The sequence below is a fragment of the Gobius niger genome, assembly GCF_951799975.1.
Source record: "Gobius niger genome assembly, chromosome: 13".
Taxonomy (NCBI): Eukaryota; Metazoa; Chordata; class Actinopteri; order Gobiiformes; family Gobiidae; genus Gobius; species Gobius niger.
Genome location: NC_136864.1, coordinates 11,319,200 through 11,334,024, shown reverse-complemented (window position 1 = coordinate 11,334,024; position 14,825 = coordinate 11,319,200). Strand labels below are relative to the sequence as shown.

Genomic DNA, 14,825 nt, shown 5'->3' with positions numbered 1-14,825 from the left:
AGCCGGTGCTGGCCCTACAGAAGGCATCCCATGGCTATTTGATGAGTGAACCCAGTTGTGGTCAAAAACAGTGACACTGTGCAGTAGGACAGGGCAGAGGTGGAACATACTGACCTCACTTCAGGCCCTGCCCCTTTGCGTCAGAACCACTATCCACTAAGCCACTGTCAGACTTGGATTTAGGATGACACTAGTCTATTTCCCCCCAATTTTTTAACATAGTAAATGGCCACATTCTCTCACCTCTGGTCCCTGACCCACACTTTGGGAACCACTGATTTAAAAGGAACAGGCCACTGTTTTTACATACTGAGATATGTTCTTGCCTGAGCTTAGACGAGCTGATGAGTACCGGTCTGGTCTTTGTGCGTGGGCTCAGTCACGCTAAACGGCCAAAGATGTTGCTAGCATTTGGCCTCTCCCAATGTATTCCTAAAGCTCCAAAGGGGGGTGAAGTTGGAAGTGACTACACTCTTCCACAGGCACAAAGACCAGACAGGTATGTATCAACTCATCTAAGCTCAGGTAAGAACATATCTCAGTATGGAAAAACGGTGGCCTGTTCCTTTAAAACTACGTGTGGACTCAACTCCACTTTGAGATGAATACAGCGGCTTTACTCTCTTCATTTAAATGAGCGTGTGGCCAATGCAGCCCCGAATCCGAGCAGAGAAAACATGTGGAGGAGCCGCTCATGAGGCGAGCATGAGGCGAGCATGAGGGGAGCTCCGGGAGACAGACAGCCAAGCGGGGACGCCAAGGGGAGAAGTGCTCGCGCCTTGGGAGTGACAGGGGGAACGCGGTAGGTCTCTCCTGCTCATGCACTTCAGCAGACTGCTCCGTTTTGCTGTTATATTTAGCAAAGCAGGCGGAGAGTGAGTGAGTGCTGTCAGAGAGCCCGTCGCCATAACAACGTTGATCAACAAGCAAAACAACACCGTAATTTGATTGAGATACGGGGCCCTTGCAGCTTTGGGGGCCCTACGCAACTTGAGTACTCTGCGTATTGGATAAACCGGCCCTGAATTATACATATGTTTACAAGCATCTTTACAGTTCAAAATCATAAAATCCTTCGTCTCAATGTTAAACTAGAGGCTCCATTCTTGACGGCTCTATGAAGAGAGAGGAGGTGAAAAGTTGAGGCTGCGCAGATGGGCCGTCTTCTCAAGGTGAGCAGCTGCCTGACTCTCATTGCATGGACTTGTTCGTTTTTCATTCCTGGAGTGAGATTTTTATCTGCTAATTACATTGATTCAGGCTCTGGAGCGGCACTGGGATCTGTATGCTTCACATTATGCTCCACTATACACACACACAGCACCGTAACACAGTGGCAGCGTCTGAAATGCTTGTTTTTCTTACAGATTCTGACAGTTTGATAGTATTTCCCGTACCAAGTGCATCATTTTAGAAACCGCTTTGTTAGAAATATACAAAAGTTATCAAGTAAATAAGCTATAAAATCAGAGGTTTTTCTAAGACCAACGCCAAAATATGCACCGCTGATGTTTTAGCCAATATTTAGCCAATTTATTTAACAGGTCTTGTCTATAATCCTCCTGTGCTCGTTGCAGGATTATAGACAAGACATGTAGGTACTCAAGTCTTGTCTATAATATACAGGATTATAGAAAATAGTTTGAAAGACAAAAATCAGCAGATTCTAAAAAAATAAAACAAAAAAACAGTAAGTGTCTGAAATCATGAATGAAAGTCTGCAGCATAAAAAAATATATAAAATATGATCCGAGGTGGACAAACTCGTGACCAATTTTCACCACGATGCAAACATGAGACTGAGCTCTTTCCAATGAAAAAACAGGAAGTCGCCATTGCTTTGGTTCCAGAGACATCGGTCTTTAGCCGATATTGTAAAATACCCATATATCAGCTCTATGTATCGGCCCACCGCTATATAAAATGATTAGTACAAAATGAGCATGACACCAGTTCAAATATCGAGAAATAAATACCTCCGAGCCCATTTTAGGGCTGTCACGATAATCGACTTATCGTTCAATAAATAATGGATAAACAATATATTTTTGGGCTTGATATTTATTAGCATTTCCTGTTTCCTGTTTACTCTTTGTAAAGTTCGATTTTTAACTGAAGCAAATTGAGTTACACTATATTTCATGTTTATTGCAGCTTATGTGGTATTTTAGGATATGATGATGCACTTTTAGAACAAAGGTTTACTGTCATTTTTAAGCCTAGAATTGACAGTGCCTAGTTCTCCTTGATACAAAATTATTCCTTATGATTTTAATATTGAAATTTTAAACATTTATTTGAACTATCTTTCACTCCGCTACATCAAACTAGGGCTGAACGATCTGGAAAAAATTTCATATCTCGATATTCATGCCAGATCATATCGATATTGATATGATATATTACTATGCGTTAGGTGAAAACCAAGAATTTTTCTGAAAAATAAAAACATAACAATAAAGATTTGATTTTAATATATCTTTCAGCCCCACATTTCATTTTGATCTGTAGTGGACAACAGACTTACATTTCTGCAAAGACCCCGCTCTATTTTCATTTAAAACCCATATCAGACCCTGGTCACATTTTCTTGATGGTTCATAATTTGTAGACAGGGATCAGATTAGTTTTCCTCACAAATGATTCACATTGTTAATGTGAAATCGCCAGCGTGCTTGAAGAAAACCCGCCGTGCAGCAATAGATGGCTGTTCTTTCAGTAGTGAATTCTTGCCGTTGCCTTGAGGAAGCCTTTATTATGCTCATGCTGCTGCACAGCGTTGCCAGAGCATTTGCGATGAAGCCCGGTGCAGCCGCAGACCTTCGTGATCTCGCGCTGATGCAGACAGTAGCTGTGGACTCGGGGGCACGGCGTGAGTCAGAATCCAGGCGTCGACGAGCTCGTTAGCGCGCGGATCTGGCAACCCCCGTAGCACTGTCGGCTTCCTCTCTTCTCCGTGCACTCCTGACCCACGACCTTTTTTTGATTTGATTTAAACTTTACGTGGCACGGAGCGACGACGGGCCCTGTATACGTGTCGATCAAACGTTCACATGTGCGGCGCGTTGAGATCGTGAAGGCCGTGACCTTAAAGATTTGGACGTGTTTAATAAAAGGGGCCGGGGCTGAGGAGAGGAAGTGGTCTCGCCCTGAGGTACGAATGCAGACGTCAGCAGCAAACGCACTGATGTTTTGTGTCAGCGCGTCTTTAAACATATGTTGGATGAGTCTGTTATTTGTGTTTATAAATATCAAAAGCCATTACAGGAGTACAGTAATGATTTAGCAAGTTTGTCCTGGAGGTTGTAGGTGAAGCAGAAACATTTGATCAGCCTTTATGTGATGCAGAAACAAACACATAAACAAAACAAGACAAAAACACAACCGTTAGCTTTTAGACACCTGATATTCTTGTACTATAACTTTAATTACCTTGCCATCTTTTCTCTCTCACAAGCGTCTTATAAGACTTTTTTAATACCTTTTTAATGCCATCACGGTGAAATTTAATGCCACTATAGTAGAGAGTAGAGAAAGTAGAGTAGAAAAAATATAATTGGTTCTCATTGTATTAGATAAATTACATGTTAAAGAGGCGAGATGCAAGTTGGCCATTTTATACTCACTATTGCCACCTCAGGTCATACATGTAACTGCACCTTCTATATTAAGCTTGTGCATGACGGGACTGATAGGCTAATAAATAGGGATGGAATTAGCTGCTTGTCAAAATAAGTTAGTATAAGCAGAAGGATGTAGTTGGACAGCTTGACAAATTTATTTCCAGCATTTTTTGACCATGTTGGTTGGATGAAGTAATTTATCAAGAGTGGGCAGTATTTCAGTCTGTCTTAGAACTAAACCCTGGCAAATCAGTCCTGTAGACTAGAGCTAGGACTTCAGGTCTGGACAGAGCCAGGACTAAACCAGGACTAAACCAGCGATCCTGTTTCTGCGCTCAGTCACCGGGAGCAGCAGCAGTGCATACAGGACTCTGGAGGAGCGTGTCAGTCACAAATAAAAGCTCTGTGGTTGAGGTTGTTCTGCTGGGCGATGGCCACAGTCGAAGCGTCGGGACTCGGGACATGTTTCTAGTACAGTTCTCGCCTCTCACTCGTGCATCAACGAGGCGGGTCCATAGCAGGTGAACACCGCGCAACAGAGCTAGTGTTTATGCAGCCCCGGTTAAATGAAAGCCCATTATTTTAAGATATATACCTGAAAATTACCAGGACATGTTCTTCCTCCCTTCTCTCATTTAGCGTTAGCATCCCGCGCTGCTAGTCCAACTCATTAGTGTATTTGTGGCTCCATTTCCAACGCAGCCCTGATTTACTGACTCTTATCTGTGCTCTTATCAAGGAGCTTTTTTTACAACTGTACCGTACTGTCGTAATGACTGTGGCGCGAGACCGCAAGCACATTAATTCTCAAAGTAACATTATCTTGAGGCATACTTTGACAATAATATTATGCAACTAATTTTAACACAAGGATTAAAGAAAATGTGAGACCCATGAACTGAAATGTAATGCTTTTAAGGCCTTAGCTTTCTGGCATGATCAAATTCAGTACTTTTTTAATGATTTACCCTGGTATGTAATGTAAAGTCGACTCTCACTTTGTGACCTTTCATTTGAACATGATGCTCTTGTATAAAGCCCTCACCGTGGATAATGAGCTCCGAGTCCTTGTTGAGTTCATAGAGACGCAGCGCTTCCTCCAGCTCCAGCTGCGACGACACGGTGCACGGGTCGCCTACACAAGGCAGAGAGAAATAACATGTGAGAGTTTACATTAGACAGAGGCAACACAGGCGAGAGAAAAGGAGAAATCAAGGATATGCACATTCACAATGACGAGTTCATCTCCAGTGTAAAGAAACCAACAGAACACATGTAGCTAAAAATACAAACATATACTGGATGAGGAGCCTCTCGAAACAGGATATAAAGTGTTGTTTCAAAGCACTTTTGTAGTTTATTTGAGACAATTATCTTTTGGAGCGACAAAGCAATCTAAGTGAAGATGTTTTACAGCTCATTTTTGCATATTTCTGGTGATTTGCAAAATTATCCCCCATTATTAATGATTTTTTTTCATTGCCACCCAATCCTACTTCCAGCACTAATGTTTGATTTTATTACATAATAATAATAAAATAAAAACATACTACTACAAGGCAAGCAACAAACAAACTACTTTTAAAGTGCTTTTTAGTGAGTTTTCAGGTTGATGCTTTTTTTATATAAATTAAAGCCACACACAGAATAAAAGTAAATTATATCTTAGATCTTTTCATTGGTGAAAAATATCTTTAAAAAAAAATAAAACAAACGCCATGAGGAAGCTCCCTGGATGGGGAGGCTTAATTTTCCTTTTTGGGCTCAATATTTAACGATACATTTAGGACAATTTTACACATTTTTTATTGTATTTTTGTTTATTGTGTTTCTTATTTATTTATTTGACAGGGACATTGCAATTCAACAAAGTACAAAACAAGCTTGTAGCTGATGCGATGCATAAAGAGTTTATGTTCCTTGTTTAATGCAACTTATGTGTCATTGATATGTTAAAGGAACAGGCCACCGTTTTTCCAGACTGAGATATGTTCTCACCTGAGCTTAGACGAGCTGATGCGCACCTGTCTAGTCTTTGTGCGTGCCCTCAGTCACGCAAAACGACCAAAGATGTTGTTAGCCTTTGGCCTCTCCCAATGTATTCCTATAGCTCCAAACGGGGGTGAAGTTGGAAGCGACCAAGCTCTTCCACGGGCACAAAGACCAGACAGTTACGCATCAACTCGTCTAAGCTCAGGTAAGATCATGTCTCAGTCTGGAAAAACGGTGGCCTGCTCCTTTAAAGAGACTAGATGCAAGTTGGTCATTTTACTCGCTACTGCCACCTCAGGTCTTAAGCGTAGCTGCAGTTTATATATTAAGCTCGTGCTTGGCGATACTTCGGACCCAAAGTAACAACTTTTTCATGCAGGATTTTAGAGGCAGTTGTGGTGAACAGGTCTGGGCTCATTCTACACATTAGGACATGGCTGGAACATGTAGCGGGAGAAAAATACTTAGTTTTAACATTTTTTAAACTCCGTATAGTCCCTTTAAGACATACCTTCAAACAAGTGTTACTGTGATTTCCATTTATCGAGTTAGAACCTCCTGTGGCTTTTCGGTAAAATTGACCCAAAAAGCCACAGGAGCCACAGCCACTCAAAACGACCTAAAAGCCACGGGAGATTTTTGTAAAAAGAAGCAGAAACCATTATGAATGTATGGTGATTCTAAGGCTCTTTTTTGGAGTGTACATTTTTTGACATTAGGGTCTTGAAAGGGATCACACGAGGGTTCGTTTTGATCCTCTAAAACAGTGGTTCCCAACCTTCTTTGTCACACGTACCCCTTGAATCGCTCACTTACAGTCTGAGAACCCACGACCTCGAGGATCCTGCCTATATTTTTACTAAGAGATCAGCTAAACTCAAATTATTCAGTATTTTGTACAGTTGTGTTTAAAACCCCTGTCCCTGTTCTATACCACACTGAAGATTTTAGCTCGAAGATTAAAACACACTGTTTCCTGTTAGGGTTAGGTATCAGTAGAAGCAGCTTTAGTTGTGTCGATGTGTTTGGACTCCTCTAATACACACAAAACCACCACCCTCTCACGCCTCAACTCTGTCATTAAAACTACTTTGCAGACTAAATCATAATTCACATTTACAAGACGTTTACAGCATTGCCCATCAATAAACAATTACTTTAACTAAGGCGGAAACAGAAGTTCAGGAGCCAGAGTCGCTGCAGGGCAAACGTGAAGAAGGCGGGGCGTCCGAGAGCAGCCTGACATTTAAAACTGTGTAAAGCATGAACTTTGAGGGGGAAAAAAAAGGACAATCTGATGAAAACAAGACTAGACTAATCGATGACGCCTTTGTATGTAGTTTCTTCTGTTTGTGCAATGATTTCAGACAATAATTAAAAAGTCGCCAACAGGAAGAGCCCTAATTATTTCCTTATCGTTTACAGGAAAAGTCAAAGATTAAAGATATTCGTAGCTTAACTCTTCCTTCTGACCCCAGCGCTAACCACTTTTTATCAATAGATTCCGAACAGAAACTATGACACAAAATGACTTACGATAAGCTGCATCAGAGATAAATAAAAAATATGCTGAAGATGATTAACTAATGATCATGCCCTTTACCGACAACTCTATATAATATAATGTGCATCTATTTTTAGCACAAGTGTTGACCGTTACCTTTAGCAGCCTTTGTTTCCGTTTATGGTCAATACTGTCCGGGTTTATTCAGGTGCAAACAGCAAATGCATTAATCATTCCTAAAGGATTATTACTAGTTAATCAAACAGTGGATAAAGGTGACGATGACGTAAATTGGACACGAAAGTGGAAAGTTAAGAGAAGATACTTTAGCAAAACAAGCAGTTTAATATGATTTGGACCATCATTTTGTATTATTGATGAACTTATGGAGTAAAAGATTGAATAATGTCATTATTTTCACAGAACTTTAGATTTAATATCCACTGTAATGTTTTTTTGACATGGTCTACATTTGTCCTAATTTATTTAAATCTTTGAGATGCCCCACTGAAACTCTGCTTATGCGTACAAGACGGTTTCCCAAGAATGAAATAAATGACTGGTTACTTACAATTTTTCAAGTCTATGCCATGATTTAAAAAAAAAAAAAAAAAAGATTTGTGTTGACAGACCGTTTACATGTTTGGAAGGTTTTTTTTAAACTGGATTTGACTAAAGAAACAGGGGTTCATTTTGTACCAATCGAAGGAAAGTTTCTTATAATTGCGATTGTGTCTAAAAAGTTGAATTTTGTCTCTAAATAAACCTGTGTCTGAGCCTGTTCCTGCATGTCAGGGCTGTGTAAACTTCTCCCAGTTGGTTGTAGTAGTAGTTCATTTGTGCTGTATGTTCTCATTATCCCCCATGCGTTTGTGACTCGGCGGGTCACATGTCCGTCAGCCTGGTGCCCTTTGACCCCGGGTACTTCAGCGCTTCATTAGCACAGGCTCCGTGCCGTTTCTATGGACGAGCGAGAGCGCAGGTGAATCCCCCGTAAACACGGTGCTTCGTTAGTGTCATCAGCAGCTTTTATCCTCAGACGCAGTATCGACGGCACTAATGGTCTGTGGGCGTGTGGAGCGGCGGCTGATCGGGATCGAGGCAGACTGACCTCATCCTGTGACTGACCCTGAGGGAGTCCAGCTTTAACCAGTAAGACACGGGCAAACGACCGCCAGGCCACCAGGAAGTTTGACCAACACTGAATACAATAAGGATCTACTGAGATTTATGTTTGAGATTCGAGATAAAGTTTCAAAAAGGCCTTAACATTTACCTAATGACTAAAATATGGACAACTAAAATAGAGTCAAAGAATCCCCTGTATTTCAGGACATTTTTGCAGAATAAGAACATAAAACACTCTTTAGAGATCGATTATATTGTTGTTTTCAGAGCACTTTTTAGTACCTGAATAACTGAAGCTTTTGCAAATTGCGAATTATTCAAGAGTCGACATTAAATTGCAATTTTTAATTAGATTTAGATTCGCTGACTAAAAAGGGGTTGTAATATGGAGTACTTCTATCTATTAAAGAGGGGGTATTATGCTTTTTTAAATCACATAGCACCAGTCTATGGCACACAACAATGATGACGAAACCTCCTGTTGGTCTGTAAATGCAGTAAAAAATTGTATAAAATTGCTCTCTCAAAATGGCTGTAGCGAATGTCTTGAAATGGGCCTCTGTCTCTTTAAGAACCTCTGACTCTTTCAGACACGCCCCCTCCACACGCTGTCTGTGGCATCAGTGGGGAGGGGGTTCTGCTGAGGAGCAGTGGTTGGTTACTCGGCTGGTGACGAAAGCTCAGAGGCGTCTCCAGGAGGTGGGGGCGTTCCCTGGAGGACTCAGGCAAACCTACCCCTAAAATGGCCGCCATCAGAGTTTTTACAGAACTCTCAAAAATACGTGAATGTGCCAAGGCAACACTTCAGGCATGTTTTTAATGAGGGAATGACATCATAACATGATGTAAAGCTTGAAAAAGTTGATTTTGCATAATACCCCCCCTTTAAGCAAATACTTTTGACCAAGAATGTTGTTATTTCAAAATAAATCACACATTTTCAAGTCCAGGCAGGACCTGAGTTAATGTTTATGGCAAATTTGTTCAACAAACTGAGCAGGGACCGTTAGGACACAAACCTTCTTCACTCACAACAGATTTTCATATTGTTTTCTTGTTTCTTTTAATTTCACTGCAAGGTAAATCTAGTCATTTATAATAATAAAAAATACATCGATAATTGAAAAGCGCTGTTATGTGTATGAACATAATTCAAAGGTATTGCTCGTGGTGTTGCTTTTTGGACAGTAGATGATTTATGATAGAGCAGTGTGAAAGAGAAAGTACCTTCCTCGTCGATCCACTTCATGGTGAAGAGCTGGTCGTTGTCCATGGAGCACATGTCTCGCACCTCTCCGTACAGGCCCTCGAAGGAGATGGACGGCTCGAAGTGCGTGATCATGATGTCCCTGAGGAGAGACAGAGGTCAGGCCCATCAGCAAGTACAGTGGTATCCTAACATATGGGACTTGAGGCACACAGAAATAATGCATAAAAGAGAAGTCTGACACTCTTCATAGTGTTACTCATTCACTCGTGCTCATGGTTATCGCCTTTGTTGTGGCCACAGCTGCTCTGGGCCCAGTGGCATAGATGTGATCCACTCTGCGCTTAGAGACTTCTCATTTTATTCACACACATGTCGAACTGAACCCCCAAACTTCCAGCTATATATTCAGCAGACGACCCCTTAACCACCTGAGCCTCTGTCCTCCCAACGTTACAGCACTTGGAGTTAGGGCTGTGCAATTAATCGAAATTCAATTACAATTTCGTTTTTACATTCTGAGATATGTTCTTACCGTAGCTTAGACCAGTTCATTTGTACCTGTCTGGTTTTCTGGTGCCCTCAGTCACGTAAACACAGCACAGACAGCGTTAGCATTTAGCCTCTCCTCCTCTCCTCTACACAACAAAAAGTAAATATCAAGCATTGGATTAAATGACTTGAATTGAGGAAATATATCTTGTTTTGAGCGGTTTTCACTCATTTAGACACTTTTCCTGATCGGACCAAGTTTACTTTGCTTGTTTGAGGACTTTTCAGACCAGTTCTAGGGTAAATCTTGCTTGAAAAAAGAAAGTAAAATTGCCAATGAGATAAGACCAATTTTCTTACCCCATTGGCAAAGAAAATGACCTGAAATAAGGACGAAATGTATCGTAACGAGTCAGAAACATCTCAGAACAAGTGAAATAATCCAGGACAAATGCCTAAGAACTTCTTCACTAGTCAAAACAACTAAAATTTGGATTATTATGCTCAAATTGAGATCTTTATACTGATCTAGTTAAATACTTTTTGCAGTGTATAGCTCCAAACATGGTGAAAGTAGAAGCTACCAAGCTCTTCCACGTTTTCCCTATTTAAATATTAGGTGAATTATTGTACTATATAAGTAAGTATAAATACACAAAATTAAACAATGTGGATTTTCTAAGCGGATAAAAAGGGGAACTATATTGTAAGGCGTAATAATACCAGGAGTAGTCCGACATCCACACAGTAAAGTGAAGATATTGCTCCGCGGATGTCGAGGTAAGAACATATCTCAGTATGTAAAAACGGTGGCCTATTCCTTTAAAGCAAACTCGTATTATTTCATGCTGCTGTGATGATGTTTCTGTTCCCTTCGAGCAAAAGGCTTTGATCTGACGCGCTGTGTGATGATGTCATCAGGCCACGTGGCTCTGTTTGCTTAGACAGGTGTGAAAGCTGGCCAGCAGGGAGCAGGTGTCTCTCAATAGAGGATTAGTTTAGAAACGTGAGCATATTTAATATAATTTTTTCATTGTCCAAAGAAAATGTTGTGCATAGTTGTTCTAATTGTTTAAAGATTTTTTTCTAAGGCAACAAATAATTAATCGAGCAGCCCTAACTTGAGCCATGTTTTTCTTCTTCACTGACAAAACATCAAGTGTAGAACCTGCATCTCATTATGGACAAAAATCTAGCTCTCACAAACATTTTCCCGACAGCGCTGCGTCTTTAACCGCCTCTCCATTAAAAAAAGGAGATGTGAGGAGACGAGTGAGTCACAGTCTGCCAGTCTGTCACATCCAGAGCGCACTCAGCGTCACAGCTCCACTGTAGGCGTGAGAACGGCTGAAAACCCAGAGGAGGGAGGGAGGGAGAGGGAGAGATAAATAGATAGACGGAAGGGGGACTAAAGTGACGTCTGGTAGCACTATTTACCATTCAAATCACAGACAAGAAATCATTTATTCAGCCGCTACAAGCACCTGCTCTACCAAATTACCAAGTCGGGATAATTTCGTCTTGCTTTCATGATTGCCAACAACTTCTCAAGAGTTAGATGAGCAACCAATTCTACAAAATGAAATATAGTCCGTATTATCCATCCATCTATTACTCCCACATAGACAAACCAAGCCTTAAATAACCTTGTCAGAAATACTTGCAGTGCAAAGAAAAAAAAAACAGCTTCTTGCAAACAATATGCTTGGGAGGATTGACGTGCGACGTTGAAGGGCGTTGTGAAGGCCAGAGGAGGGTCAGAGTTAGCCCCGAGCTACTGTACACTGTGCAGCAGACTGACGTGCTGGGAAATGTTGTACGTGCTGAAGTTGTAGGCGATAACTCACTTTAATACAACCCCATAATAAAACCATGAAAACTAGAAGCTATAGCAGACACTGACACCTTCAGTAAGGACACAAACGCAGCTCGCAACAGTGGATACAACAACTGCAGCCAACAAAACAGACATGCTTTAAGCCAGGGGTAGGCACGTTTGCGTCAGGGAGGGACGATTTTCTTCATTGCCAAAACACCAAGGGCAGAACCTCACCATTGTAGTTCGGTTCCGAGACCCGCCACTACCTTAATGACAAGCTGCGACCCAAATAAAACTATAATTTGTCACATATCGCATAAAACATTGTATTTGCCACTCATGTTTTTATTGCCGTAGATTTGCTTTTAAGACTGACATTATGATCAACACAACCCAATAGTAGACTTTTTAACAGAATCCAGTGTGTTTCCGTGTAGTTTCAGATGGAAAATATTGAAAAAAAGGTTCCCTACAGGCTCGTGACCCACATTTGAGTCCCGGCCCACCTGTTGAGAATCACCATTTTACATTATATATGACCAAGTGGGCTGTTATGCAAGGACATTTAAATACACTATAAAAAGACACTATTTCTTGCATTTTTAGAGTACTTTAACAGGTATTTGATCCCTTATTTGCATAATAATGTTTCTCAAAATCATATTGGGGGCCGGAGGTTCTGTGGTGGGGGGCCGGATTTAGCCCCCTGGCCTGACGTTGCCTACCCCTGCTTTAAGCTATCCTACATAGAGGAGTCCAATGTGCAAAAACACACAGTTGGTGGATTCATGTGTGAGAAAAATTGCAAAAAGAACTCCAAACGTACAAACGTAGAAGAACGTACAAAACCGAAGTCGATCAATGTCAGTTTGTAGCTCCCAGCACTGACTCCATCAAACCTGTGTTCATTGTTGATCGTGGGAAAGCCGTGTTTGCCTATGCTTTACCACTGTCACTGCGGCTTTAGCCTCCACATGATTTGAGTACGGTTAATCAGCAGTTCCTGTTATACAAGGGCTGCACAATACATTATTACTGCAGTATTAGGCGACGCAATACCCACATCATAAGAAGCCAAAAATGCATGATAACTTGTCTCAAATGTAAGAATGTTCAGTATCATTTTCTTCATTTTGTTCAATTTGAAAGTCGATATGCTGCTGTTCTCTGTTGGAACGATCAGAGCTCACAGCACGGCCACCTCCCGATAACATTTCTGTGGGCTGACTCATTAGGACTAATCTCCGCTCACCAAGAGGAAACCGCTGCACAAGAACCAAAAGGACTTTCAGGTCTGAGTCAGGACCAAAGACTGTGACCGCAGCCGGCAGTGAACACAGCAGAGGTGAGCAACACAGGCTCCTCCACGGCTGCAAATGACAGACACTGGGCCTGTTATTTTGTTACAACAACCACATATCTTCCAATAAATAACAAAAGCTGTAGATTTCAAGGGAACACAACAAAATCTAAACATCAAGCATGGAATTAAATGACTTGATTTGAGAATATCAATCTCATTTTGAACAGTTTTCATTTATTTAGACTTTTTACTGATTACTTTGCAATTTTGGTGGCATTTCAGACTAGTTTAAAGGTGAAATAAAAAGGTAAACCTGCTGATGGGACAATTTTCTTACCCCACTGGCAGATCAATCGACCTGGAATAATGACGAAATGTCCACAATCAAGTCAGAAACATTTCAGAACCAGCAAAATAATCTAGGTCAAAAGCTCAACTAAATCTTAAAGTAGAATTGATTGTGTCGTAGCATGTTGCAGTTTTTCACTCATTAATTGCCCGTCAGTGTAAATACTACGCTGATAGAAAAGCAAAACGGAGAGAGGGATATTGTACATCCAATTACACAATGGAGATATTGTTGTTTTTTCGCTCAAACTTGGCTGTAAATAATGTTCAAGTGGCGCTATCCTGCAGTTAGCTTTGCCCGTTAGCCTGTTAGCTCATAGGTGTCAAACTCTGGCCTTTTGCATATCTGGACTATTAAGTTATATATTGTCAAGTAATAAGTGTTGCTTGTTCCATATTCACTGTTAAAGCAAATCTTGTTTGGGTCCATATTAAAAGGTTCATTTGTTCAATGGTGGCCCGCGACTTTGTTCAAGTTTTACATTTTGGCCCACTGTGTATTTGAGTTTGACACCCCTGTGTTAGCTTCTTCTTCGTGATTCCACTAGTGTGTATTGGGGCCTCCTGCCTAGAGGCGGGAAAGTTGCAATTGTGGTTTTCTGGCCAGATGAAAGACCCCCAATCATTAACACTTGTATTACCCCCATAGGGCCTACATAAAGGATTTGTAAACAGGTTACTTAGTTCTGCTTCAACTTGTGAAATTTAAAGTATTATGCTAGTTATTGTTTATATAAGTACAGTAGGAAACAAGATTTACAATAATTGCTTTTAATTTTGGGTTTGCAGTTTCTGTGGCATAAAAAAAGGTCTTCAATAATATCGCTGGTCATGATATTTTCAGTATATTGTGATAACGATATAATTGCGATATTTTACCTAATAATTTCAACACGATCTGGTCCATGATCGAACTAGTTTGTGTCAAAAGAAGACTTTAAAAAACACTACATCATGTTTAACTAAAACTGAACTTTTCCACATTTATAAGTTCAATGCATTGTTGTTTTTGGCTGAGTTTGCAAAACAATGTGTCGTCTCAGTCAGATGAAGATGAAGACTTTAGTGATGTTGCGATATATTGTGGCTTTTCGCGATACGATATTTTTTTGCGTCATATTGTGCAGCCCTAATACATTACTGCCTCGATACGTCAAACATTCAATTTCTCAGATTCATCAAGAAACTGGACCAAATTGTGCATTTTATGTATTTATCAGCCTGAAACCTTAATAAAATATAACATCTAGATCCTTTTCTGTTTACAAATGACAACTCCTCCTGGTATTTTAATGATGTGTCATTAAAAAACCCTCGTGAAACGGTCACATATTGACATCACAGCCAGGACAATAGAACTCCTGTGGCACATTCCCCTGAAACTACGCAGCTCCTGGTTAAAGCAGCCG

General features: G+C 40.7%; 1 protein-coding gene across 2 annotated transcripts in view; it reads right to left on the bottom strand.

The window, feature by feature from the left end:
* prkci (protein kinase C, iota) overlaps nucleotides 1-14,825 on the bottom strand; it is a 61,147-nt gene that overhangs the window by 38,531 nt on the left and 7,791 nt on the right. For both annotated transcript variants that reach the window (XM_079569761.1, XM_079569762.1), the window contains exons 2-3: nucleotides 9,475-9,596; nucleotides 4,669-4,758 (exon numbers count right to left, since the gene is read on the bottom strand). In XM_079569761.1, coding sequence (XP_079425887.1) covers nucleotides 4,669-4,758; nucleotides 9,475-9,596 — 212 coding nt within the window. The remainder of the gene's footprint in view (nucleotides 1-4,668; nucleotides 4,759-9,474; nucleotides 9,597-14,825) is intronic.